Here is a 26,209-nt window from a genome sequence, read left to right as displayed (position 1 = left end):
AACTGCAGTAGAAAAGGGCTTATTTCCCAATGATTTGCACACCAAGAATAGGGCTTCTTAGCCCCTTGGTCTCTAATCAGATCATAATCAACCATTGCCAGTGGAAAACTCTGCAAAGGCATCCTCCACCTCATCAAGGGATGGTCTATCCTGAAAAACCCGCCTGAATGCATCTTTCCTCCCCTGTGAGATTTCACCATCCATGTGAGGAGGGAATCTGCAGAAAGGTCCACCATTCAGCCACTCATGGCTGTAGTATTTCAGGTTCAATGAGTGAGACAAACAATGTAAAGGTGTGCAATTCGTGTCCCATTTGCTGACAAGAATATCTTGTATGGTGGTGAAGAAGGCCTTTGATGATGTCTAATACTCAGGGCACTCACTCTGGAAAATAATGCTCCTCGCAGACTCAATCATGGAATCCCATCCCTCATAAACCTCTCCTACGATGGGTTGGTCTGTATCTGCAAATCAAAGCAAAGAAATGATAAGGTCCATGATCTAAATAAGTAGATCTACCCTCTCCCACCAAGCATCATCTAACACTATGTCCTTCACTCTTTTAGAGGCTACTTGATTTGTCTTTCTCCAAAAGGACCAAAACTCTGAAATAACCATGGCCCCAAGAGCGGTCTTGACCTCCCTCAACCTCTTCAACATGATGAATGAAAAGGCAAACCGTGTATCCGCAATCTTCAACAATGATAGATTGGTGTACTCCTTGTAGATAGTGAGGGCATTTGTATGATTTTGTACAAAGTTGCGGATATGTCGTGCATCCTCAATAATGCTTCCAATCCAAAGCACATCAGAAACAATAGATTTAAGTGCTAAGTTCAATGAATGGACAATGCAAGGTGTCCAAAACACTTGTGGATATTTAGCTTCCACAATCATGCCAACAGCCTTGCAAACAGGTGCATTATCTATAACGATTTGCACACAAGAATCAACACCTACATCTTTAATAAATTTAATAAACAACTCACCCATATATTGTGTATCCTTATATTGTCCAAGTGCATCCACTGATTTCAAGAAAATTGGACCATTCAAGGAAGACACCATGAAGTTGATGAGTGGGTGTCATGCTGGATCTGTCCATCCATCAAAAACAATGCTAACCCCAGATGTTGGTCATGCTGATTTAATAGGCTCAAGCATTTTTTCCCAGTGTTGAAAATATCGTATCGGCAAAATATCGGCGAGGGTCCAGAAAATATCTTATCGGCAATATCAGCGAAAATATCGGCAAAATATCGGCAAATATCGGCAAGCATAAAAAATAATTTTTTCAAATTTTTAAATATAGCCGATATTTTGCCGATATTTTCAAAATATCGCGATATTTTGCCGATATTTTCCGATATTTGCCGATATTTTGAAAATATCGCGATATTTTCTCAGCGATATATCGTTTTGCCGAAAATATCGCGATATTTCCGAATATCGCCGATATTATCAACAGTGTTTTTTCCACCTCTTTTTTTGTCTTCGTCAACAATGTGGTTCTAACTTTCTCTGACCCAGGAGGCACATACCCTGACGGAGCCCCTTGAGGTAGAGCTCGGCACATCTCAATAAATAGAGGTGAGCATGCAACATTAAAGGATATGAAGTTTTGATAGAAAAAACCGAAAGAAACAAACAACAAAAACACAGAGGCAAACAAAGAAGACAAGAAAAGAAAAAAAAAAGCAATGGTGAGATCAAGCTCATCCCGTTTCTCTTTCTAAAAAATCTTGTCCATTGGACCAGTGAAATTGCCTTTCTTTTTGCTGCTTGTCCCCCACCAGAACTCTCAAATGGGAATTTGTTGTTGCTTTTCCTAAAGATTGGAAGGGGATCACCATTCTTGGTTTTTTTAGATTTTGTAGCCACATTTGCCATACCAACATTGGACTCTCTTTCCATTTCTTTCCTCTTTGGTAAAGGCACCTTTGTACAAGCTGCAATTCCACAACTTGGTAAAGCCAACAAATGAGCTTTCACATGGTAATATGTGCTCATGAAATTAGTGTTGCAATAGCTGCATTTCCAACTCACATTGCCTCCTCCCTTCACCTTGTTGCTTGGCCCTTGCTCTCTTGTGACATATTTCCACAAGGGATATTTGTTATCTTGAGGAGGATGTCTTCCCTCAACATTTGAAGTTGTTGTTGCAACCCCACTTGCAATAGAGGGAACACTTGCAACAGACCCTGATGAAATTGGGAGAGGAGGGGCATCTCCAATGGGGACATTCTTCCCCTTCCTTTGCCCCTTTCTTGTTGCCCTTGATTGAGCCGTGAATGCTATAAAAAATTAAACAAAAAATGCACAAATTTGTAAAAGAAATGCACATGCAAACTGTTGTAATAAAAATGCAAAAAAGATAGAGAGAAAATGCACTTACTTGTTGCTTGAATCTCCTTGAAAATGCTCCCACACCCTTTGCTCTTTGCTCCCAAACACCCACAACAAACAAAAGAAGTGAATGTGAAAAAAGAATGGGCAAAATTGCCTTTTAACGCCGCGCAAAATGCCCAAATTCGGGGTTCATGTCCCAGAATCGAGACACGATTGTGTCTGATCGGGACATGATTCAGACAAGATCGTGTCTCGATCCAACACGATCGGAAGAACACGAATCCGACCGAATCATGTCTGATTCGCCCGATTCGGGAAACAATAGGTCAGATGAACGAATCTGGTTTCATAGGTTGTACGTGGTGAACCTGTGATCATTCTTCTGTATGTAGATGATCTTCTATGACAGGTGTGGAAGGTCAAATTGAAGGATGTAAGAAGCAACTAGTAGCAGAATTTGACATGAAGGATCTTGGGATGATGCATTACTATTTGGGACTAGAAGTCTGGCAAGGACCTGATGAAGTTTATTTGGGTCAAGGAAAGTACGTGATCAAGATGTTGAAAAGGTTTGAAATGATGGATTGCAAACCTATGACCACTCCAATGATCACAAACTTGAAGAGACTAAGGAGTTAGGAATCTAGCCCTGTGGATCCTTCCAAGTATAGGCAACTTATTGGCTCATTGATGTACTTGGTGAATACTTGACCAAACATATGCTTTGCAGTAAATGTTCTCAGTCAATTCCAAGTGGAGCTGAAGCATGATCATTGGGTAGCAGCAAAACATATTCTGAGATATCTGCAAGGAACCATTTACTATTGTCTGAAGTATGATAGAAGGAATGATGTCCAACTGATTGGATATACAGATTCCGAATTGGGAAGCAATGAGCAAGATGGAAGGAGCACTATGGGAGGATGTTTCAGTTTGGGATCCTTCATGGTCTCATCGATGAGCAAAAAGCAAGACACAGTTTCTTTGAGTAGTGCTGAGATTGAATATGTTGCAGCCTATGAAGTAAGCAGAAATCCGACCTGTTTGAAGGATCGATGAACCCCACAGTGATACTTTGTGATAACACCAGTTGTATACATTTATCTAAAGATCCAATGTTTCATGGAAAGACAAAGCATATAAAAAACAAGTACCACTATATTCGAGAGCTAGTGCAAAATGGTGTTCTGCAACTACAATATATCTCCACTGATGAGCAGGTAGCTGACATATTGACAAAGTCACTTCCAAACAAGAAGTTTGTATACTTGAGAGATAAACTTGGTTTGGTTGATGTATCCTCCCTAATTGAGAGGGAGAGATAGACACTACATTCTTGTCTTAACTTGGGAAGAAAGAATGGAGGATTGGGTAACCATCTGGCATTCGATAATCTTTGAGAATGTGGTAGGGCATTCAAGACAAGAGTAGTCGTGGACTAATATTCTTTGAGGATTAGCTACCCAAGATAAGAATAGTCCAATGGAAGGTCATACTCGGTGAACACCCGGGTGGCATATGTACCTTGAGAGACAATGATGATGGTGTCTATAAATCATTGGTCTCGCCAGCATTGTGCTCAGATCTTGTGGAGAGATAGCGCTACTAGTCAAGGCCTTGCTATGTAACAATGTTGGTTAAATATGATGCTAGACAGATGGGTTACCAATCCGACTCTTTTTATGAGATCTCTTCAAATTGGAAATGCCCATGTACCTCTTATGAATACCTCCCTAGTTAAGAGGGAGTGTTGAAAAATGTGTAACTAGGTTTGGTTTTCATAAGTATGAAATGTATTCTTGTAAATTATAAAATGAAAAGAAATTATTATTATTATTGGAGCATGGGTTTCATGCTCAAGTTCTTTTATTTTATAGGTCAAGCACCCATTGAGTGCTTCTAAGGTTTGTCCTAGGTTTAAGATTCATTGTCATATATTGAAGACCCTATGGGCACATTGTATCTTGTAAAGAAAAAATTATTGTCTTTAAAGTGTCGAAATACCTCCAAGATCAAGTCGGCCTACATGAGGAGCCACGTCTAACCTTGAAGAAGCCTATATATAGAGAGGAACTTGTCCTCCATTTGACTCACTCACTCACATCTCTTTCTATGTGAAGAAGAGGACTAAGAAAGGCTGAAAAGGAAGATCGTGGAAGATCGAAGTTCTTGGGCTAGTTATCTCTCTCCCACATGCCAGTCGAAGTTAGGCTTTCTGCGCTAGGGCTATCTTTGGTTCAATCTTGAAGGAAAGAGGAAAAAGAAGTCAAGCAAAGGTCACATAGGGTGTCTCACTAGCCCTAAGTCTCAAGGAAAGGAAAGTGAAGGGAAGAGAAGGCTATATGAAGGAGATCGAAGTCTCCAAGAGGAGCAGCAGCAGTTGCAATAGTTGTCAGGAACAGAATTCCTGATTTGCAGTAGGAGGTCGAAGTTCTTGCAGTAGGAGACCGAGTTGATCTTGATCTTGGACGGTATTTGTCTAAGTCACTAGGTCATGGTATTCGTCAATTGAAGGATCTATAAAAAGAGATGAGATTTAAGGGTTTTCCCCTCAAGAGGAGGGGTTTTGGCCCTGGCTTGCAGCATGTATACTGTGTCACTGTTCTTATTGTTTTGGTAGTTGTTTGATGTATCTCACACTGTAATAATAAGGAACAAAGCTAACAAGGAAAACTGTAATACTGCACAACACACACGGATTCCCCAGGAAAATAACCAATAGTGCTCTTAGAGCCCATCTAATCACACCAATCAATCTTAAATACCACTACATACTTTTAGCGTATCAAACCATTCTACAAAACAATGTCCCTCTTCAACACAGTGCAAATTAGTATCACAACAAATATGTGCAAACAACACCAAATAATTAGAATGGAACTTCCTTAACAATTCCATGTTAATAGTTTAACACTTCGTGACATATTAACAACAATGGAACTCGGCCAATAAATTCAAAACAACAAACATTAAAGCAATCACACACTTGTTGAAAAGTTTACTGAAAAACTGAAAATGTACAACAATGTACAGTACAACATAGATTGCCATAAAAAGCTTCTCAAGAGTTTCATAGAAGAAACTGATAGCCCCATTAGCTTACACAAAACAAACATACACCCTATGGGTCACAAGTTTATAAAACTCTGGCTCCCGGTACTATCTCTCAAGCTCACACGCATTCACTCATTAACCTCAAATTGAGAGGCAATTACATATTTATAAATATGGGTGAGTGATCAAAATTGACTAAGTCAAGTATCATAGTTGACCACGTTCTCCGTACAATCTCTAATGATCAAGTTTGGTGCACAACCACCCAATGACCAAAGTTGACCATGTCAAACTTTTCCCACAATCCCATCCATGTCATCATTCTATTTAATGTCATCAATCTATTCCATGTCATCTCATCTCCATGTTAGCTCCTATGCTAAAATTGTCCCGCACTAGAATTCATTTTCGCAAGAAACTTTAGCGCACTCAAATTTTCCTCACTAAGTGTGGCTTTGTCACACATACACCACTTCTACACTTGCAACTTCACAAATCCTATCCATGCTCTTCAAAAATTATCTTCAACATGCAATGATTTTCCATTACAATTTCCAACAAACATTATAATCAATGAGCCAAGTTCCTTCAAGTCCCTCTCCATCTAGGTCATTGATGCCATCTTCATAATCTAGATAGGGGTTCAACCTACCATTTCCTACTATTGCCCCTTGTTTATTACTCCTTCCCTTTCAATATTTAATATCTTTGAAAGAAAATGTTTTTGAAAATATGATTAGAAGCACGTAGAAAAATCATTTAGAAGTGTTGTTTTTCCAAGATACTGGAATCTAGGTTAGGATCTTAGAATCACTAACACTACCAATCTAATACCACAACGAACTACTTTGCACAGCATAACAAAATACAGTAGTTAATCTACTAGTGCACAAAATATAAACAACTTTTTACAATTTTCAACAACCCAACTTCGTTATATTAACAAATTGTAACACAGTTGTTTAGGGCTCTTATACCAAGGATAATGGCCCTCATACATCCACTAACACAAGAATACAAGAACAAGATACGTTGATCATCTAGCTGATGTTGTGCACCATCACAGCTCCTTGATCGTATCCTGAACACAATTGTTGGTCCTTCTACACCCAATCTACAACTCCTGCCTCTATCAATGGTTCTGCTTCTTTAGGTCACTAAACACGGCTTCTCCAACTGCTCTCTAGTTGATCGTTAACACTATTGCTCCTCCGCTCCTTTGGGACTTCTTCCCTCTAATGCCTTCCTGCGCTACTCCAATGAAGACAAACTTTGGGCAGAGGGTTGCCACCTATCACTGCAAGATGTCCTTCTCCAACAATGAACTTGGGTTAACTCTCCTAGTTGTCCTTTGTCCTTCAAGGTGTCAACACTAAAGCCTCCAACCATAGTTGTCAATGTCCTTGGCAATTGATCAAGGGCTACTTTGAGCACCTACTTCTTGCCCTCCAACAACCTCAAGATGCCCAATACAAATATGTCCAGCCTGGGCTACTATCCACTAGCAACAACAACAACTCAAACACATTAACACATACCTTGGCACCTGTGCATACTATTGTATCTTCACAATCTAGTTAGGGCATCCAATAGACTTGTTTTGTTCCTCATTTGCTACTCCCATAGACCTTCAAAGTTGTGGCCTTCCTCAACCCTTGGTTTGCTCCTACTCGTTGCCTTCTAGGAGAGATTCCAGACTTGTTATAGGCCTCACAACACCCTCCCAAGCTAGGGTACAGAGCTTTACCCTTCTCCAAAATGTCCCACAAAGCTCAGTTAGTATAACAAATAAAATACCACTTAAAACCATGCACCAACAGCCCATAACCAACCTTCTCCTACTCAGCCTTCAAATAGTCTCAAGAATTCCCAAATAGCTCCTTCTTTCCCTAGTTGAAGTCTGCACCTGATCTACAGCCCAAAACAAATGTGTTTATCTTATGTTTTGTTGCACTTTGGATGCTCCTCTAGCCTCAATGAACCTTATATTTATATGCATCCTTTTGGGCTCCAACGAACTGTCATAAGGGCTACTTCTACCCTAGCCGACTTGACTTCTTCTTGTGCAAACCCAACCAGCACACAAATAAATTCATTTCTCAAAAAATACTAACCCTTTCTTGGTGTTCTTAGCATCCCCTAGCTCCTTTTAGGATCCTCTACAATCTCCAAGGGTTAGGTGTCAAAATCTCATTGTGGTTTCACACCCACAAGATTGGGTGCAAAGCCCACACCTTGGGTTCTAAGCCCACAAACCATTTTTGTGGAGCCCATTTCTCCAAAACCTCGTACCCTAGTGCTTGGAGTACCTCACAAGCTACAAATATCAATAAGAAGCACCTAGAGGAATCATTTAGCTCGTAAAAAGTCATGGCAAAGAGGTGAAAATCATTGATATGGTTGAAAATTGGGATGAATTTTGTATTTTATTCCTTGAGGATCAAAATTAGATTAGTAAGAATAAAACCCAACCAATTTAGCAGTTCCTTCAACAAAGTTGGTGCTAATTGTGCTAGATGCCCCTGTGCATAGGGAATGCAGATTCGTGCCACCATTTTTTATTTAAGATAATGTAGTGGCCTCTTGCAAGTATCTCCTAGAAAATGTTTCTGCTATGCATGGGAGTGTACCGTCCTAGGGTAATTTTTCCCTTGGTTTTTCTATTCTGGTTAGGGATTTAATAAATAAGGAAAGATTTAGCAACAGTAGTACATGCTCTTTAACCCTCTAATAGTAGGTAACATTGAATAAAACAACAATAAATATCTCCACAACAATATGATCTTTAACAACACAGTGAGTTAGGGTTAACTGCCAAAAACATAGTAAATTGATTCCACCAAAAATCATCGATGTAATTCTGAGTACAATGTTGAAATTCAATAGACAAATATTGTAATTGTAACTAGATAATTATGTGGCAGCTACATTAATAGTCTGGCTATTGCTTATTTGTTCGATTACCCCTGCAACAAGTTCCATTTGATAAATTAATGTATTGAGTGTCACAAGGAATGCCTCACCTTAGTGGATTAAGAATGTCACAGATATGTCCCGAGATGATGCAGCTACAATTACATTCAGATTGCTCATTGTGTCGCCAATCGACGTGCCACAATTACGATTAGATTGTCGTTGTGCCCCAATCAATGTGAATCAATGTACCATGATTATGACCAGATTGTCGTTATGCCACAACTGAATATTATTCGTCCAACTCCACACAGTGTTTTGGGTACCTTGATAATTTCGTTATTTGTGATCAAGAACTACCCAATCAACTACACCGTTGTATCTCAAAAAGGTGTCATTGTTCCCTAATGGCAAATTTCAGACTGGCAGCTGAATTTCCAGGAAAATTCTTTGCCCAAAAGATCTTGATTTACACCACAAGCCTTACACGAAGGTCGTTGCCTCGATCAACCTCAAAGATGGCGCTGACAAATGGTTTAATCCACAAATGTTGTCACTGACAAACCTCAAAGAATGCCCAGTGCGTGCGGGTTGTTTGGAGTTTGGACACAATCCTGAGTGGCCTTAGGAGAGAGACATTGCCACATATGTGCTCTAGATGTATTGTTTGATGTCCTTTGTTGCTCTGGACAGGGTACCTTCAATAGTCATAGGAAAGAGTTGGCCTTCGTTGCCTTCAACTGAACTTGTTGCCTTAGTTAGTAACCATAGAGAGACCCTTTCCTTGCATGTCGACCCAGCCAGAATTAGGGGGTTGGTTGTGCAACTCCAAGATAAAATGTTGTTTCGAAACAAAGTAAAATCATCGATTCTTAAACCAAACCATAGTTGCTTCTATGACTTGTGCCAGAACAAGGAAAAAGAGTGCCTAGGTAGGGTGGGATCAGCGCCACTGAAATTACAGAAAGATTAGATAGGGTGGGATCACCTCCACCAAAGCTAATCAAAGAAAGGGGTTTGAAACCCTCTGAGCCTCAGCTCAAGAAAATAGAGATATCCAATCCAAATTGATGATCCAAAATGATCCTAACTCTCCTTTATTTATAGATTCCCTCATGGGGTTTCTCAATTGTGAGGGGTTGCAAGTGCAACCCCCAATTTGGGCTTCTTTGCCCCAACTGACCCAAAATTAACCAATGTTGCCCCAAACGTTGGATAATTGGGTTTTCCCCCTTTATCAAGACGATAGCCTACGAGGTTGGATAGGTTATTTTGTCCTCCGATGGGTAACTAACCATTTGGGGACATTACAGGGAGGGCATTCCCATCTCATTTACCTATAAAAAAGGGTCTATATTTCAAATTGAGTACCTTCCTCCTACCTTTCTTTAGCTTTTCTTAAATTCTTAGTTGAACTCCTATGCTTCTAATAACTCTAATAAATGGCTAACTTCCAAAATCGTACATTCAATCACTTAGAAAGGCAGCATCTTACAACACCACACTAACACTAATTAGGATCTACATTCAATTTTCACCCAAAGCTCAAAAGCTCCATGTTTTCTCCAACTTCTCAAATATGTATTTCTTATACATCGAGGACACAAGTTGAAAATTGGATCCCAACAATCAAGGAGAGGATTCTTTTGTTTCTTCAAGTAGATTTAAGCTTGGGATCTAGGTTATTGGAGGTTCTAACCCCCTGTGCCAATTGATTAGACACCCTTCTTTAATGTTACTGGTATGATTTTGTTTGTTTGCATGACAAGGACTCTTTGATTTCATTAATTCAATTTATTCATTCTAGAAGATCATTCCTTAAGCTAGTTCACCTTTGTATTCTCAAGATTATGCCTCCTTAAGGCCTTACGCTCATTTTCTTGACTTCCGTGCATCTAGAAGTACACCCTGTTCAAATCAAAATTGTACTAGTAGTAGCAATTCCATTTTTACTAGCATTGTCTAACGCCTTAACCCAATATTAGGGTTAGAACCATACAATACCATCGCACTCTCATACCCACTCACTTCAAATTAAAGCTTGACAGTTTGCGGTTTTCAAACTACGTGCACCCATGTGCATTAGGTGGGGAGTTAAAATTCAATTAAGCAAAAAGTTAAAATAGAGCATGGATAGATAAATTATGTATACATGGAGGAGCAAGGTGAGAAAACAAGGTTTAACTATGAGAAAGGAGAAAAAACTTGCTCAAAAGAGTATCTTATACCAAACATGGAAAACTAGCTTGTACAGTACTCGAAAGGTGAAAGCTTTAAACAGGGAAATGGGCTGGTAGATGGGATTAGCACCTAATATGTAACTGGCATTATGAAGAAGAGCAATAATCTAGCAAGTACATTTCTACTTTGACAAATAAGTTTCAGTTACATTGTACACATTAAACTACAAACTTGCCGAAGTGCAACACTTTGATATTTACAACAAATGATGTACATAAGAGTCTAATGCAGTGGAATAAAACGCTCATCAAATTTCTTTGGAATTAGAGCAAACATATGTGCCTCCACCCCACCAAGGACTCCCCATACATTTTAGTTAAGATTCCACTTTATCTCATTTAACTGAAATTTTGCACTGGTGATTGATGGCACCTCTGCCACCTAGTTTTAGAAGCCTGGCCTCCTAATATGGTGAGTTCATAATTTAAACTGTGAACAGAGTAGTAGCAGCATCCCAAGCAAATTAGCTATGCTTGCAGCATTAATGTTGACATTTGTATGTAAACATGTGGTGCAGGTTGGCTTCACATTCTCTAAATTAGAAATGTTTTTAATATTACATCTAATGACAATGGGATTAGGTCAAATATTATGCAATAAAACTCAAAACTTTAGAAATGGACGCAGACCATGAAGAATAAAGACAAGAATAGATACATCACTGATTTACAAAGAGAGGAATGCAGGAGAACTCATAAATTCACGATCACAAATAATGCAACCCTGCAAACCGTTGGTAAAAGCACAATTTCCTGGCTGACACAGCCTAAGGAACAAATCTCTCTCCGGTTAACCAACTTAACCACTTTTGGTAGTTGTTAACTCGTTACAATATTTATGTTCAGAGGCTGAAAGAGGTATAGATATGTGATTCAGTCCCCTTCCTGCAAACAGTTATAATATTGGCCATGTAATCTCCATGCTTTGAACTCAAAAAGATTATAAGGAGCTCGTACACAAAATCCCTAAACAATGTAATAATATGGCAATACCAGATGCTAGGTTGCAGCATCTGTTACGATAGAACAGTACATAAAGAACTTCATAACATGCAAACATTTACTGGCTTTCTGCTGCGGCTATGGAGCCCCATGAACGGTAATTACTAAATGGCCACCAAAGCATGCAAACAGAAAAAGCTGTATCATGGCCAAATAAATGACAATATTGAGATAAGGTTTGCTCTAATGTCACCTGCCATGATGTCTCCAAGTTTCATCCCTTTGATGAATTCACACTGCTGTTTCTGTGTCAAGTTGTTAGTTATCTAGTTTGAAATGGTACTAGAGTGATATTTCTTAAAAAAGATTCTTTGGATTAAAAATTCACTCCATCAACACCACATTGTTTAGAAGTCAATGCACGTCGTCGAGGGCTTATTACTATTTGACAATCAAGAGATACCTGCACAAGGAATAATCAAGGGAAACAAAGTCAAAATAATGATCAGAGACATTCCTTAAATATGCAAACTGCTTCTCTTGCAAAAGATGTGTTCAAATGTATTAAACTTCTTGTTTTTTAAATTGAAAGCTAAAGACCAAGTCCTATTGTCCCCCATTTTTTATGTGGAAAGATTTTCAAACAAAACGTTTCTAAACTCAATGTCATTCCCTGCACCTAAGGACCATGGTGCTGCCCCTGGTTCTCATAAGAACAGTCCAATATGTATGTGCCAAAGTTAAAATATAATAACTGCCAAGTTAAAATTATGTTTCCAGAGTAGAAAGCAGTAAAATTTTATGACATCTGACTGAAATTTTTTGGGCACGACACAGTAATTATTTTTTATAGATGCTTCCAGTAAACACTAGGAAGTGGCCTAGTGAAACCAATTATCAATCCTTTGACCAAGTTGTCGTGACTGGCAGGATCTAATCCACCAAACTTGTCAAAGGACATGCACCTGGAATAAAACACAAGCAGCCCACTTACGCAAGCACTAGCCCATGAGGGTAACATGCCACTGGGGGATTTCAACCTTGCCAACCAAGCTCCACTGACAGAAGGGAGCTGGTAAGCTTTCCAAGGCCTGGGCTATAAACTTGCTCAGAGTTGATTACATACCAAATTTTAGGTAGTGGTAACAGTTACAAGTAATTGGAATTTGGAACAATGCTTACAATGTGTTGGTCTTTAGGTCTGTATGCTTGAGTTGTCTGCAAAAGTTTATGTTAGAAATCCGAATTCTCAGGCAACTGTATAAAAGACATTTACAGTAGAAAGAAATTAGAATTACACATGTTTAACATTCCCGCTAAGTCCTAAAATATGTAGACAAAATCCTGCCATATCATGAATGTTAAAACCAGTCTAAATTGACCACCATATTATGTCTCAGTTGCTCAGAAAAGATCATGGAAGTATGTTAACATGGCTTACAAAACAGTAGTCAAATAAGAGAATTAAAAATATCATATAAAAAATCAATAACAAAATTTAATGAATCTAAAAAAAAACTGATTAACACCTCCACATCCTACTTTATTTTATTTCATTCTCCATTAAAAAAAATATCGAATGAATGCTTCCAGTCAACACAAGCAAGAAGAAACTGCTTTAATTTTTCTTCGATTGACAGAATCTTCCTGCCACGCTACAAGGAGTTTATCTTAAGCCAAAGCCACCCAATTGCAGAGAGTTGGGCGCTGGTGGAGGCAATGGTAATACCACACAAACCAACATTGACCTCTAAATTTTTAACTATTATTGTTTAAATTGTGAATTTGAAAAGGTTCCTTAACTAATATATTTGTTGCCAAAATAAACTAAAAGTGAGACAATAATTTTCACAATTTGAAGGCCCTCCATGAGTTTTAACTTTTAAGTTCTATTCCCTCTTCATGTTAGTGGCATCTACCACAAATATCACCATGGCTCATCAAATCTGGACTACCCTTGCTAAAACCAAAGCGCCTAATTATTAAATGAAGTTTACTCTGGTAATGTATGTTGACGAGATATATCATTCCAGCCAAATTAAAGTGCGGTCAAGTAATGGAAAATCAATCATGAATGAGCTTCGTTTGATCTCTGTAGTTTTTTAACCATTATAGTTCAAATCTTGAATATGAAAAGGTTCTGAAGTTCATATATTTGTTGTCAAACAAACTAAAGTGAGACATGTTAATTTTCAAGATTTGATGACCCTCCATGAATTTTAAGTTATAGTCCCTCTCAGTATTAATCAAATCTACCACAAATGTTTCAACGGGTCTTCAACTGTGGACTAGTCTTGCTAAAACCCTGACGCCTAATTATTCAATGAAGTTTATTCTGCTAATACGTGTTCACAAGAACTAGCATTCCAGCCAAATAAAACTCCTGCCATCTAAAGGAAAGTTCTGCCCACTTGATAACCCTCCACGGACATCCGGAGGTTTTCATTGAAAATACAAGACAAAAAACAGATACTCAGTTCATTTCATTTCAGTGAAAAAACTGAGCAAAGGACAGGGTCCCAGGTCATTTCAGTGAGAATACAGAGCAGAGGACAGAAACCAAGTTCATTTCATTGAGAATGCTGAGCAGAGAATGGAAACCTGATACATTTCACTACGGTCCATTTCAATGGGAATACTGAGCAGAGTACGGGGACCCAGTTCATGTCGTTGAAAATACAGAGAAGAAGACGGAAACCCAGATCATGTCATTCAGAATACAGAGCAGAAGACAGGGACCCAGTTCACGTTATTGAGAATACAGAGCAGAGCAAAGAGGATACAGAGTAAATTACAGGGACCAAGTTCATATTGAAAATGCAAAACCAAGGACAGAGAGCAAATCCATAAGCACCACGCAAGGGACTACGAAAAAATGAAAATGCATATCAAATAACAAAAACCTAGTTCAATCATTGAAAATGCAAAGCAAAGAGCAGAGACCCAGTTCATTTCATGGAAAATACAGAGCAAAGGACATAGACCCAGTTCATTTGGTTGAAAATGCAAAGCAAGTGAAAGAGACCCAGTTCGTTTCATTGAAAATGTAAAGCAAGTGAAAGAGACCCAGTTCATTTCATTGCAAATACAGAACAAATGAAAGAGACCGACTTCATTTCTTTGAAAATAAAGACCAAAGCACAGAGACACAGTTCATTTCATAGAAAATGCAAGGCAAAGGGCAGAGACCCACTTCATTTCAACGAAAATAGAAAGCAAAAGACATACAAGCAGTGAACAAACCTCAACTTTGGGCGAATTGATCTGAAGCACCCGTATCCTTGCTCCCACGTCCCCCGTGATCCGCAGCGGGACTTGATCATTGACCGTGGCATCTCTGATCAAATCGAGCGCGGCAGCCTGCAGTATATTGACCCTGGTCACCACCAACTGTGTCTGCACAGTGGTGTTACTGTGCGCAGGCTGGTAGAAAGGGGGTACCATGGCCACCCCGAGAGGCATTTCCTTGTACATGACATAGAATTCGCTGCCGCTGTACTTGATTCCCACCTTGTTTGGGTTCAGAGCACTGAAAGCCATGGCTATATTCAACGTCAAAAAGACTTCCATGCTGGTCAGGGCGCTGTTGAGGGGAGGGTCCGTCTCGAGCGACACCACTTGCACGCTCTGTAAATTAAATTCCGGCTTCTTGGGCTTTAGTACCACGAACACCACCAGTGCTATTGCTCCTACAATAACAGCAACTATGAATATGAGCGAGAATACGCAGCAACAGCATTTGGCGAAGGAGAATGTGGAAACCTGGTAATTCTCTCGAAATCCCCCTGGAGCTCGAACATAGGGAGTCGGAGCAGAACCCACCATGACTGTTCCTTAATTCTTCCAATCACTCTAGATTTTGCTTGCATTTCCCTTGTTTCAGAGCTCTCCCTCTGCGCTCAGCTCCATACTGAATTAAATCACTAATGCGTTTAGCTCCATACTGAATTATAGCAAATTAAATTGTTTTCATGCTGCAAAGTACTGTAAAGTATGCGAGCTGACTATTTGATTCCTTATTCCCCTGTGATTAGACTATGGATCTATCATAGTTTTTTTCATGCGGTGAGCTTCTACCAGTGGTTAAGTTAACCTGGTTCTGAAATTACTTTAACCTGGGTGTAGCACACTTTTGTCGCCTGCCGCTTTTCCATCGAGATGCTTGAGAGTATGTGGACTATAAGACGCGCTGACGGCGACAGACTGCGCAGTGAGAATATGATAAAGTGGAAGGCGGGGCCACTGAGGGTTTATTTTTCCACATTTTGGAACGGATAGGCATAAAATATTCCGGGTGGATTATTGTTTAGTAAAAGAGACGCTTTTGAAGTAAGTGGCGAAAAACTGGATGAAAAGTTGATCCCAAGTTGGTTATATACATAAAGTTTGATAGGGATTTTTCACAAATTGTCAAAATTGGTCATATATGGAAAATTATATTTTAAAATTTAATAGGTTTGTTTTATTAATATAATTTAATTATAATAATTTAATTTTAAATTCATAATCAAGGTAGATATTGAATTAGGTATAAGAATTTTTGGTCAAGTGGACAAAATAAATTTATTTTTAAATATTATTAGAAATGCATATTTTATTTCATTTATATTTATATTTATATTTTTAAGGGAAAAGTATATTTTTTAATTATTAAATATTGATTAAGTTAAATATTTTTCTTTTATTTTTAAAGTAATTTTAAGGTTTTTGACAGTTTATAATGATTATAGATTTCCTGGTAGTGTTTTTGAATCTCTTTATCTTTGAAATCTTTTTCATAGAGTAGTTGGTGAAATTGGTGCATCTTAGCAAAGTTAGAAAATGAGGGTGTTCCCTGCCAAAAATAGTGCAAGATCGAAAATATAAGGTTAAATCTAGCAAGATAGGAAAATATATCTAATATATGCAGGATCACACTTTGATCTACAAATTCATTACAATATGGCCTTTTTAAAAGTCTCCAATTGGGTGGATCCAAAATAAATGGAAACTCCAGGGTCAAATAGAATTAGAGCTAGGGGCAAAAGGATTCTTCGTAGTCATTTACTCCAAATTGGAAGGCAAATCGAGAGTTTTTTATGGAGGACCATATTTTTTTAACGATGTAGGGCTCTTCGTGCGATTTTGGAATGAGCAGTATAATCCAAAGAAGGAAGACTTCCTTGCTGCCCCGATGTAGGTTTGACTATTTTCTCTTCCTAAGAAATATTTTGAGGAGGAAACCCTTAAAGGCATCGGCAATGTCATCGACAACTTTCTCAAAGTATCAAAGACTACTAAGAGAGGGAGGTACACAATGTATACATGGATTTGTGTTTACATGAATATCTCCTAGCCTCTTCCAGCCTCCATAAATATTTATTATCAAGATAGTGTTTAGAATCGGTCTCTAGATTATGAACATGTCCCCTTTAGATGTAGACTTTATCATGAATACGGGCATCTTATTAGGGATTGTTTGATGAATACCAAGGAATCGCCTTAAGGACACCCTTCTTAGAAAGAGCAAGATGATTTGGGAAAAGTCCCCCAAAGAAGAAGAAATTTGAGTCCTCGGAGTACCTTAAATCCTGACTAGATCCCTAGATTTGGAAATAGCTTAGAGTCTCTCTCCTCTCCAAAGAAGTCTCCATAACAAGGCAACATTTAATCAAGCATGCGATCAGCAGAAGGAAAATCCCATAACCCTCTACTGAATCCTATAGATCCCATGCAAAAGTCTCTCGAAGAGCACCAGCAAAATCCCTTACCATAGGAAATCGTTAGCTCCTTTTCAGAAGAAGTTGAAGCATAAGCCCTGCTATAAGATCTAGATCTGGATGACCCATGAATAATTGACCTTACAAAAGAATGGCATGCAAAAGATATGAAGGACATACCAACTCATCATGTTAGGATTTTGTACAACACCTATCTTTGAAACAAGAAAAAAAAATAGTGGGATTCAAGTTCTTCACAATTTGGTCTTGGGGTTCAAATGACGGATTTCAAAGTGGTCTCTGGGCAAGACAAAGAAGCTAGAAAACGAGGTCGCAAGAGCAATAAAGCATTGATCCAAGAAGATGGTGAACAAATATTCAACTCAAGGAAAATCACATCAATGTCAAAGGCATTCCCCCCTTTGAAATGTTGAATCTTCAAGGAGTTTTTTATGTAGTCATGATTGTTGTAATCACAAAGGTATTTCACCCTTTAAAATATTGAATCTTCAAGAAGTTTTCTGTGTAGTCATGATTGTCATAGTCACTTTGTAATTGTCTGTTATTGGTAAACAACTTGCTAATCTCAAAAATCTCTTGAATTTTAGTCCTCTTTTAGAATCCCTAATGGGGGTGTTAGAAGGTCATTGGAATAACATCGGATTAGGTAGAATCTCTGACGTGTCGTCTTCCTTCGACAACCATTTTCCGATGGGCATCATAATTCGCATGCAGAGAATTTGTATGGGGATGGATGTGGCAACCCTCTAAGAGAGAGCTAGGCTCTCCACATGGCTCTATATGGGCTGCGCATGGCACATCCTTAGCTCACACCATGGGAGCCACCAACACAGGTCTCACCGCATTAAAGGTTGCATGTAAAGGGTTAAGGTTTTCATTTCGATCCTCTGTTTAGTTAACGCAACCTCTCTCGTTTGCGTAGGCATGGAGAACCTCTCCCATGGTGGATTAGTTATCACAAGACCTTGTACTGACGACAGAGGAATGTTCATTTATGAGCTCATTTTGGGTCAATAGTTTGGGATGGTGAAAACTTGGAGTCTGTAGTACACTTGGCTACTGCCAAGGAATTTGCATACAACATGTTTTAATTATGGTGGCCATGACGTTACACATATACCTATTTATATGAACTTCTTTTTGGGCTTGGGGTGGTGGAAAAATGGTTATCATGTGATCGATGTTCTTTAGTTGCAGATGTTATGTTGTTGTTCGTGGTCTCAACCTTAAGAGGTCATAGTGGACGATAGGCTAGATAAGTTGGGTATTTTTTTCAATTCTTCAACCTCACTTACTAGTTCAGAACTCTCCCGTCTTGAAACTTAGGGTACTCATACTCCCCTTACCTTGTCACCATGGGAAACTATGTTGGTTTCAAATTTTGCTTTTGCATTATCTATGGTGTCCATGTTTTTTGTGTTGTTTTTACATAATTCAAGGTTGGGTCCCTTGTTTGGATTGGTTGCAGTACTTCCTTTAGCAACCTCCCATAATTCTGACACGGCAGGCATTTCGTTCAATTGCCCAGTGTTGGTATGTGGTGTATGGTATCAAGGAACTTTTTCGGTCTAGTTCTGATAGGTATACTACCTTCTGTCACCCTCTGGTCTATCAAAGCACACAAACCCTGTCATGTTTTGGTTTTCAAGTTTTTTGGGTCTCAGTGAAGTTATTTTGTTGTGAGTCTTTATCTATTAGAAAGCAATTAGTCTTATGCGACCGCAATCAGTTCACATTCCTCAAAGTAGCCTACAAGCGACAAAGTAGCATTATTTTGGGGTCGCTCTTCCTCATGCCAATTATCCTCAACTTGACATTCGCTTCGTCTCTACATAGGTGTTTCTATTAGAAGGTCAAAATCCATTTACTCTTTCAGTTGTTTCAATATCCATCTTGTGTCTACTTGGTCCTTTTAGGGAGGTCAACATCCACTTATTCTCTTAGTTGTTTTGAGTCTTGGTCTTGTGTTTTGTTGGTAGGTTACCTGTGAACATGGCACCATGACAACATCTTCCCTGTTGTTGAGGAGGTGCTTCGAGGGCATCTTCATCAAAACATCGTCGATTGTTTGGTTGGGAATCAATAGCTAACTTTTTTTATGCGGCTCCCCTGGAAGTCAAAAAGGAGATTCCACATTTGGAAGCAAGGGAGTTTGGGATTGAATATACCATTCTGATTCAGAAATTGGTGGCAGTTCTCTGAAATGGGTTCCCAATCCTAGGAAATTCAAGAAGAGAAGACTGCATTTTCTCCATTCCATCACCCTAAATTGACAAATGGAAACATTGCTTAGTATGGTACTCTTGGACAAACAAGTAGACAACTACAAGCTCTTTGCTAGACAAGAGCATATCAAGATAATTATGAAGGATATTAGATATGACCTTGATGATATAGTGGTCTGATTAAATCGAGTGGAAAGATTTGTGGTTTCTGACTGAGGGACAAAATCAAATGATCATCGGGAAGAGTATGCAGTAATCAATGTTCCACCTATAAACAATGTTACACCTGTGAACACTACAAATGAAAACTTTCCTCCTCTCTCTCTGATCATCATTTTGGACAAATATGTCCATTACGTCTACTTTTTAGCACATTATTTTTATGGTCTATTTCCAGTTGTGGGTGGTCAGCTTGTTGTTGGTTTTAGGTTAATCTTTTGGGTATAGTTGTCATAGTTTTGTTTTTTAGATGTAAGTCCAGAGATTTAACACTTATATTCTTTTGCTCAAAGAGTGTCTCAATAATCTTGTGATTAGTGTGGACATACAGCTTTATCTTTATAATCTTTTTGTTATCGATAAAAATCTATGAACGAAATTTACGAAAAAAAAAATTTGAAAAAAAAAAAATTAATCCAAATTAAAAAAATAAAAAAATAAATCTATTTACCAAAAAAATAGTAATAATAAGTATTGATTATTTTTTTTTCTTTCATTAATAAAGTAATTTAAAATACAATATTGTAAATATTATAACAATAATTACTTCACAATATATACAATTTACAAATATAATTTTAGTAATTATACCATTAAAAAAAAATTACAGATTTAAAATAGAGATTGGTCCGTATCTTCATATAAATCTATGAAGATTTTTCTTTCTGAAAAAAAATAAAAAAAATAAAATAAAATAAAATAAAATATTCTCACCAAATCTGGTTATAAGTCAAAAATAAAGGTTCGATTTATTCTTATTTAGAGTTACCCAAAAAGATTTATGTATCTTAATTTATAAGAAGTGTTTAGAAATTTTAAAGTTTTAAACAACATTTACAAATTATTATTTAAGAAATTGTTTGCTAGATTAATAGGTTATACTTAATTATAAGATTCCTTTCTCTCTTTTTTGGTTTATTCTGGCTTTGTTTGTCTATTTACCTCATTGTTATATATCAAAGAACATGGTAAATCTTTCATCTTTATTATCATTTAGGGTTTAGTTTTTTAGTTTTATAAATTATATGATATTGTTTAAATAGACTTAATAATCAAGAATAGGTGATTTCTTTAAAAAAAAATTAAAGACAAAAAAATTTCATATAACCATATAATATTCGATTTTATCATAATTTTAAAAATAAAATTTAATAATTAAGAACTTGTGATTTCTCATAAATTTATTTAAAAGACAAAAAAAATACATATAACAATATGATATTTGAATTTATCATAACTTTAAAAACAATAATAATAAATATTTATTTGATATTAAAAATATATTAAAAACATATATTTATATCTTACAACAAATTTAATAAATATAATCTAAATATTTTATATTTATTTTAATTTATTTTATATATTTTTCAATCAGATAGATTCAAATCTTATAAAAATACATATATTTTTATATATTTTTCAACTACATAGGTTCAAATTTAAAGATTTTGGAATTGTAAATTCATTAAAATGGTATAATGTAAATATTTTAAAAGTTTTATAAAATATTAAATTAATTATTTTTGCTTAAAATTTAATAAAAATTTAGAAAAAAAAATATTAAAATTGTGAATTCAATTATAAAAATTTAACAACATAAATACTTTCAGTGTTTTGCAAAACATTAATCAAAAGATAATAGCTAGAGTGATAGTTAGTAGGTTTAATTCCCTTTCCACCAAAGTTCTATTCTCTAGAAACATGTTAGCCTATTTAACAAAAAAAATTGAACAACTTGAAAATCATGATGAGTAATTTCTATAAATCTTTGTGATTGGATCCTAAGTCTTGCCTAGCCATTATATTAAAAAAATGCAAAACATTAAATCAATTAACTTAAAAAAATATAATTTATCATTTCATCAACAATTATATAATCAAATTCTAATATATAAACTACCAAATTGATTAGAATATAATCTTCCAAATTGATTAGTTTTCTTTGTCTAATGGCTTCTTTGAAGGAGCCGTGGTAAATCTAGTTTTTTTTGGAAGAATGAGATTTTGGCCATTAATAAAAAAATTCAATATTTTACATTTCAACATATTTATAGGGAATGGAACACTCCAGGGATGCTCCATCTAAAAGAACTTTCACTTTAAACACTAGTTACATTTTTCATAAAGAATGGCAAGATTCCTATGTAATTAAAAATGGCACATTACCTTTTTTACCATATGTCATAATGCTTCATGTGTGTGTTTTCTTGGAAATTACCGGAAACAAACAGTTTTTAGTATATGTTTTCAATGGTATGTTTGTTAAATTGTATTTAGTTTATAGTTGCTAAAATATTATTATGTTACTTAAAAACTGTTAAATTTTAACAATATATTTGGACAAAACTTATAAGCAATTTTGTATGGTCAGTGAATCATATCTCAATAGAGTTTTGTAAAATTATATATTTATTTAATTAATTTAGAGATAAAAACATATCAATTTAATTAATTTAAAATATATAATTATTATATCAATATTTTACAAAACATTATTAAAAACTTAAATCAATTTTAAATAACATAAATAAAATATATTTTTTAAATATATAATTATTATATTAATATTTTACAAAACATTATTAAAAACATAAATCAATTTTTAAATAGAGGAATATGTTTTACTTATTCGTATCATTTTATTCAACCATACGTTACATTGTAAAGAATTTATTATGTAAAATCAAAATTATATATATAATTTTGACAAAATTACTATTCATTATGTTTTTTTATAAAACAATATATAATTAGAAAGATTAGTTTTTATAATGAGAGTAAACATATCATGAGCATAGATATGAAATTGTTGCAAGTGGTGTTCTTTTAGTATTTGATAAATAATATCAAAGTTTTGATATGAAATTGTTGCAAGTAGTGTTCACTTAGGTATTTGATAAGTAATATCAAAGTTTCAATAGTCATTTTTATATGGTTCAGTTATGGTTGTAGACCAGTGGTAAAATCAAATTATATTGTAAGTGGAAAAATATTTGTATTGTGAGGAAAAAACATTTTATTGTTATTTTATGTGTATATGTTTTTTTATTGTATATCTTAAAATATGTATGTCTTTTTTTGTTTTAAGTATGTATGTCTTTTTTTTTAATTATATATTTTATATTGTATAAGATTTTATATTTTCATTTTTATTTTATTGATGGATTTTTTTATTAAGTTTTTGGAGTTGTTGGATTAATTTTGAAGGATAGTTCATTTTTATAGAGTTTATTATATTTATGATATTACATCATTTAGTTGTTAAAAATTAATTAACGGAGCAATGAAACACATATAATATTGTGGAAACATAAATACAGAAACACATAAAACAAGAGTAACATAGATATATGTGGTTCACTTAATATGGGTTATGTGCAAGGAGAAACAATTAGTCATTCATTTTATATTATCTAACAAAAAGAAGAGATACAACCTACAACAGATCTATTGTAATTTCTTCTTCATCCTCACACAATCTCTCTCTCTCTCTCTCTTTTAAAATAACAATAATACATAACCACAATACAATTCCCTCATATAAATAGAGGGTTTCCTTCTAGGGTAAAGGACCCTAAATTAACATAACATCTACCATCATATCATCTGCCTAATGAACGACCCAGATTGACTACAAAATTACAATATTTTACAAAGAAATTTTCATCTATTTTTAGCTTTAGGGGCAGTGCCTCCAAACCCTCGCTAGAGGGGAGCTCATAAAGTCGTCATCACCCCCCCTGGACCCCTCTGACGGTGATTAAACGGGTGGCCTTGTCGCTATGTTATGAACAAGAATCCAACACGTCTAAAACAAAAATCTCTGAACAATCAGGAAGATAATCAGGCTCCACACCCAACAATGTCCCACATAGAGACTAATTATATAAACTTTGTCGTTGCTTCACTTACTAGACAATGAATCCACTTGGACCCGACTATTTCTCATCTTCACCATCGTACTTGAAGAGCAATTGAAACTGAGCAGAATCTCAGTTTCTCCCCGGTTATAACTTATGTTAACATATCTGCATGATTCTTGCTAGTGTGTATCTTTTCCAGCTTGAACTATCCATCTTCTAACATTGACCATATGAAATGGTACTTGAGTTGTATATGCTTAATCTTGGAATGAAATGTCGAGTTCTTTGCAAGATGAATGACACTCTGGTTGTCACTGTATAACATGCCCATCTCCTGTTTCTTGTCCAATTCATCCATAAACCTTTGTAACCAAATAATTTCTTTACTAACCTCTATAACAACAACATACTATGCTTTTCGTTGTTGAAAGTGCAATAATGTTTTGCAATTTTAAAACCTAATTGACAGTTGTTCCACCTATAATAAACACATACCTTGTGGTGCTCCTCTTGTTATCTCTATCACCTGTCATATGCATCAACATTTCCTTGTGGAGAAATGTTTGAACCACCAAAGCATAATGCTTGATTTGTGGTACTTCTCAAATACTTGAGAATCCACTTTACTTCCATCCAATGTTATTTTCCTAGATTGTTCATATACATGCTTACAACTCCCACTACATGTGCAATATCAAGCCTTCTACAAACCATTGCATACATTAAGCTTCCAACTATTGATGCATATGGAACTTTACACATATAATCCGTCTCTTCCTGAGCCTTGGGACACATCTCCTTACTTAATTTGAAATGGCTATCCAAAGGTGCAATAACTGGTTTTGCATTATGCATATTAAATTTTTCCAACACCTTTTCTATGTACTCACTCTCAGAAATTGTTAAATTGTGATTTTCCTGTCTCTAGTTATTGTCATACCAAGGACTTATTTGGCATCACCCAAATCCTTCATTGCAAATGAATTTTCCAATTTTGATTTGAGCACATTTATTTCCTGCATGTTAGACCTTGCAACAAACATGTCATCTACATACAATAACAATATAATATGGTTGCCATCATTTTGCTTTTTAAGGTAAACACAATGGTCAGAGTGACATCTAGTATAACCTTGTTCAGACGTAAACCTATCAAAATTTAGATACCACTGCCTTGGAGCCTACTTTAAGCCATACAATCTCTTTCAATTTGCACACTAACTTCTCCTTTCCTTTGACCTCATGCCCTTGTGGTTGCTACATGTATATTTCTTCCTCCAAATCCCCAGGGAGAAAGGTTGTTTTTACATCTAACTACTTAAGATGCAAATATTCTGGTGCCACTAGACTTAAATAGTTTTGATTGAAGTCAATTTAACAACAACAACAAATAAAATAAAATAAATAAATAAATAAGTAAATATATATATATATATATATATATATATATAATAAAAAAATAAAAATAAAATTAAAATTAAAAAAAAAAATCATCAAACTCTATACCTTTCTTTTGTGCAAACCCCTTCACCACAAGTTTAGCCTTATACCTCTGTTTACCTTCATCTTTTTCCTTCAACCTGTAAACCCATTTATTTTGCAATGTTGTTTTACCTGCATGCAACCTGACTAAGTCCCAAACCTGGTTATGCATCAAGGAGTCCATCTCTTCTTCCATGTCTTTCTCCCACTCTTCTTGGTTTCTACCTACATTGCTTCTTCATATCTTTATGGTTCATCAAAATCAGTCAACAATACATAATATAATGAAGGAGAGTATCATTCAGGGTGTCTACTTATCTTGATAGATCTTATAACGCCACTCTTAGGTGTTTGAGGTGTATGCTGTTGTTGTGGTTGTTGATCATTATAATTTTCAAGCACTTTTACTTTTGCTGTGATCTCATCAAGCACCGTGTATTCTTTGACTCTCTTCTGCTTTCCATAAACACAATTCTCACAAAAATCCAAATCAACATGTTTCAAACCTAGCAACAAATTTCTTGAGTGAAGAATCTGCATCCTCTTCTCATTCATGTGCCCGAGCCTATAATACCATAATGTTGTATCTGCTCCTGTGGAGGTTAAAGCATTAACATAATTAGAAATGCCATTGCATAAATACAATGAACCAACCTTTTCCCCTTTTGCTATTACAAGAACTCATTATGACCTTCCAGGTTTTGTCTGTGAATGTAGTTACACAACCTTCACCACCTAACTGCCTTGTTGAAATTAGATTTTTCTTCAGATCTGGAACATGCCTTACCTCCTTCAATAGCCATTGGTTTCAATTTTGTTACTTTATAAAAACCTTACCCATTCCAATGACTTTTCAGGTTTATCATCACCCACACAAACTTGTCCAAAATATCCTTGAACATAGTCATGAAAATGTTTCTTGTCGGGTGTAGCATGGAATGAGGCCCCTGAATCTACCATCCAAGCATCAATAATATTCTCTAATGAAATAATCAAAGCATCTTGAAACACATCATCTATCACATTAGCTTCATGATTGTTCTCTTATTGTCTATCTCCTTCTTTTCCCTTCCGAGATTTGCAGTCTTTCTTCAGGTGTCCTTTCTTCTCGCATTTCCAGTACACTATCCCCGATCTAGATTTGGATCTTCCTTTTCTTGACTTACTCTGATTTCCTATGCTCCTTCCTCTTTCCATTT

General features: G+C 36.0%; 1 protein-coding gene across 1 annotated transcript; it reads right to left on the bottom strand.

Annotated features, from left to right (window-relative positions):
• Nucleotides 1–11,188: 11,188 nt before the first annotated feature.
• LOC149223846 (NDR1/HIN1-like protein 13) lies at nucleotides 11,189–15,533 on the bottom strand. Its single transcript, XM_089385943.1, has 2 exons — nucleotides 14,742–15,533; nucleotides 11,189–11,961 (listed from the first exon to the last, which is right to left on the bottom strand). Exons 1-2 carry the CDS (start codon nucleotides 15,321–15,323, stop codon nucleotides 11,875–11,877), a joined length of 669 nt encoding a protein of 222 aa, XP_089242069.1. The 5' UTR covers nucleotides 15,324–15,533; the 3' UTR covers nucleotides 11,189–11,874.
• Between the last annotated feature and the right edge of the window lie 10,676 nt (nucleotides 15,534–26,209).

Source organism: Pinus tabuliformis, chromosome Q (genome assembly GCF_031772625.1).
Source record: "Pinus tabuliformis cultivar Carrire ecotype Pingquan chromosome Q, CPIR1, whole genome shotgun sequence".
NCBI classification, from domain to species: domain Eukaryota; kingdom Viridiplantae; phylum Streptophyta; class Pinopsida; order Pinales; family Pinaceae; genus Pinus; species Pinus tabuliformis.
This window is presented reverse-complemented; position numbering and strand designations above follow the sequence as displayed.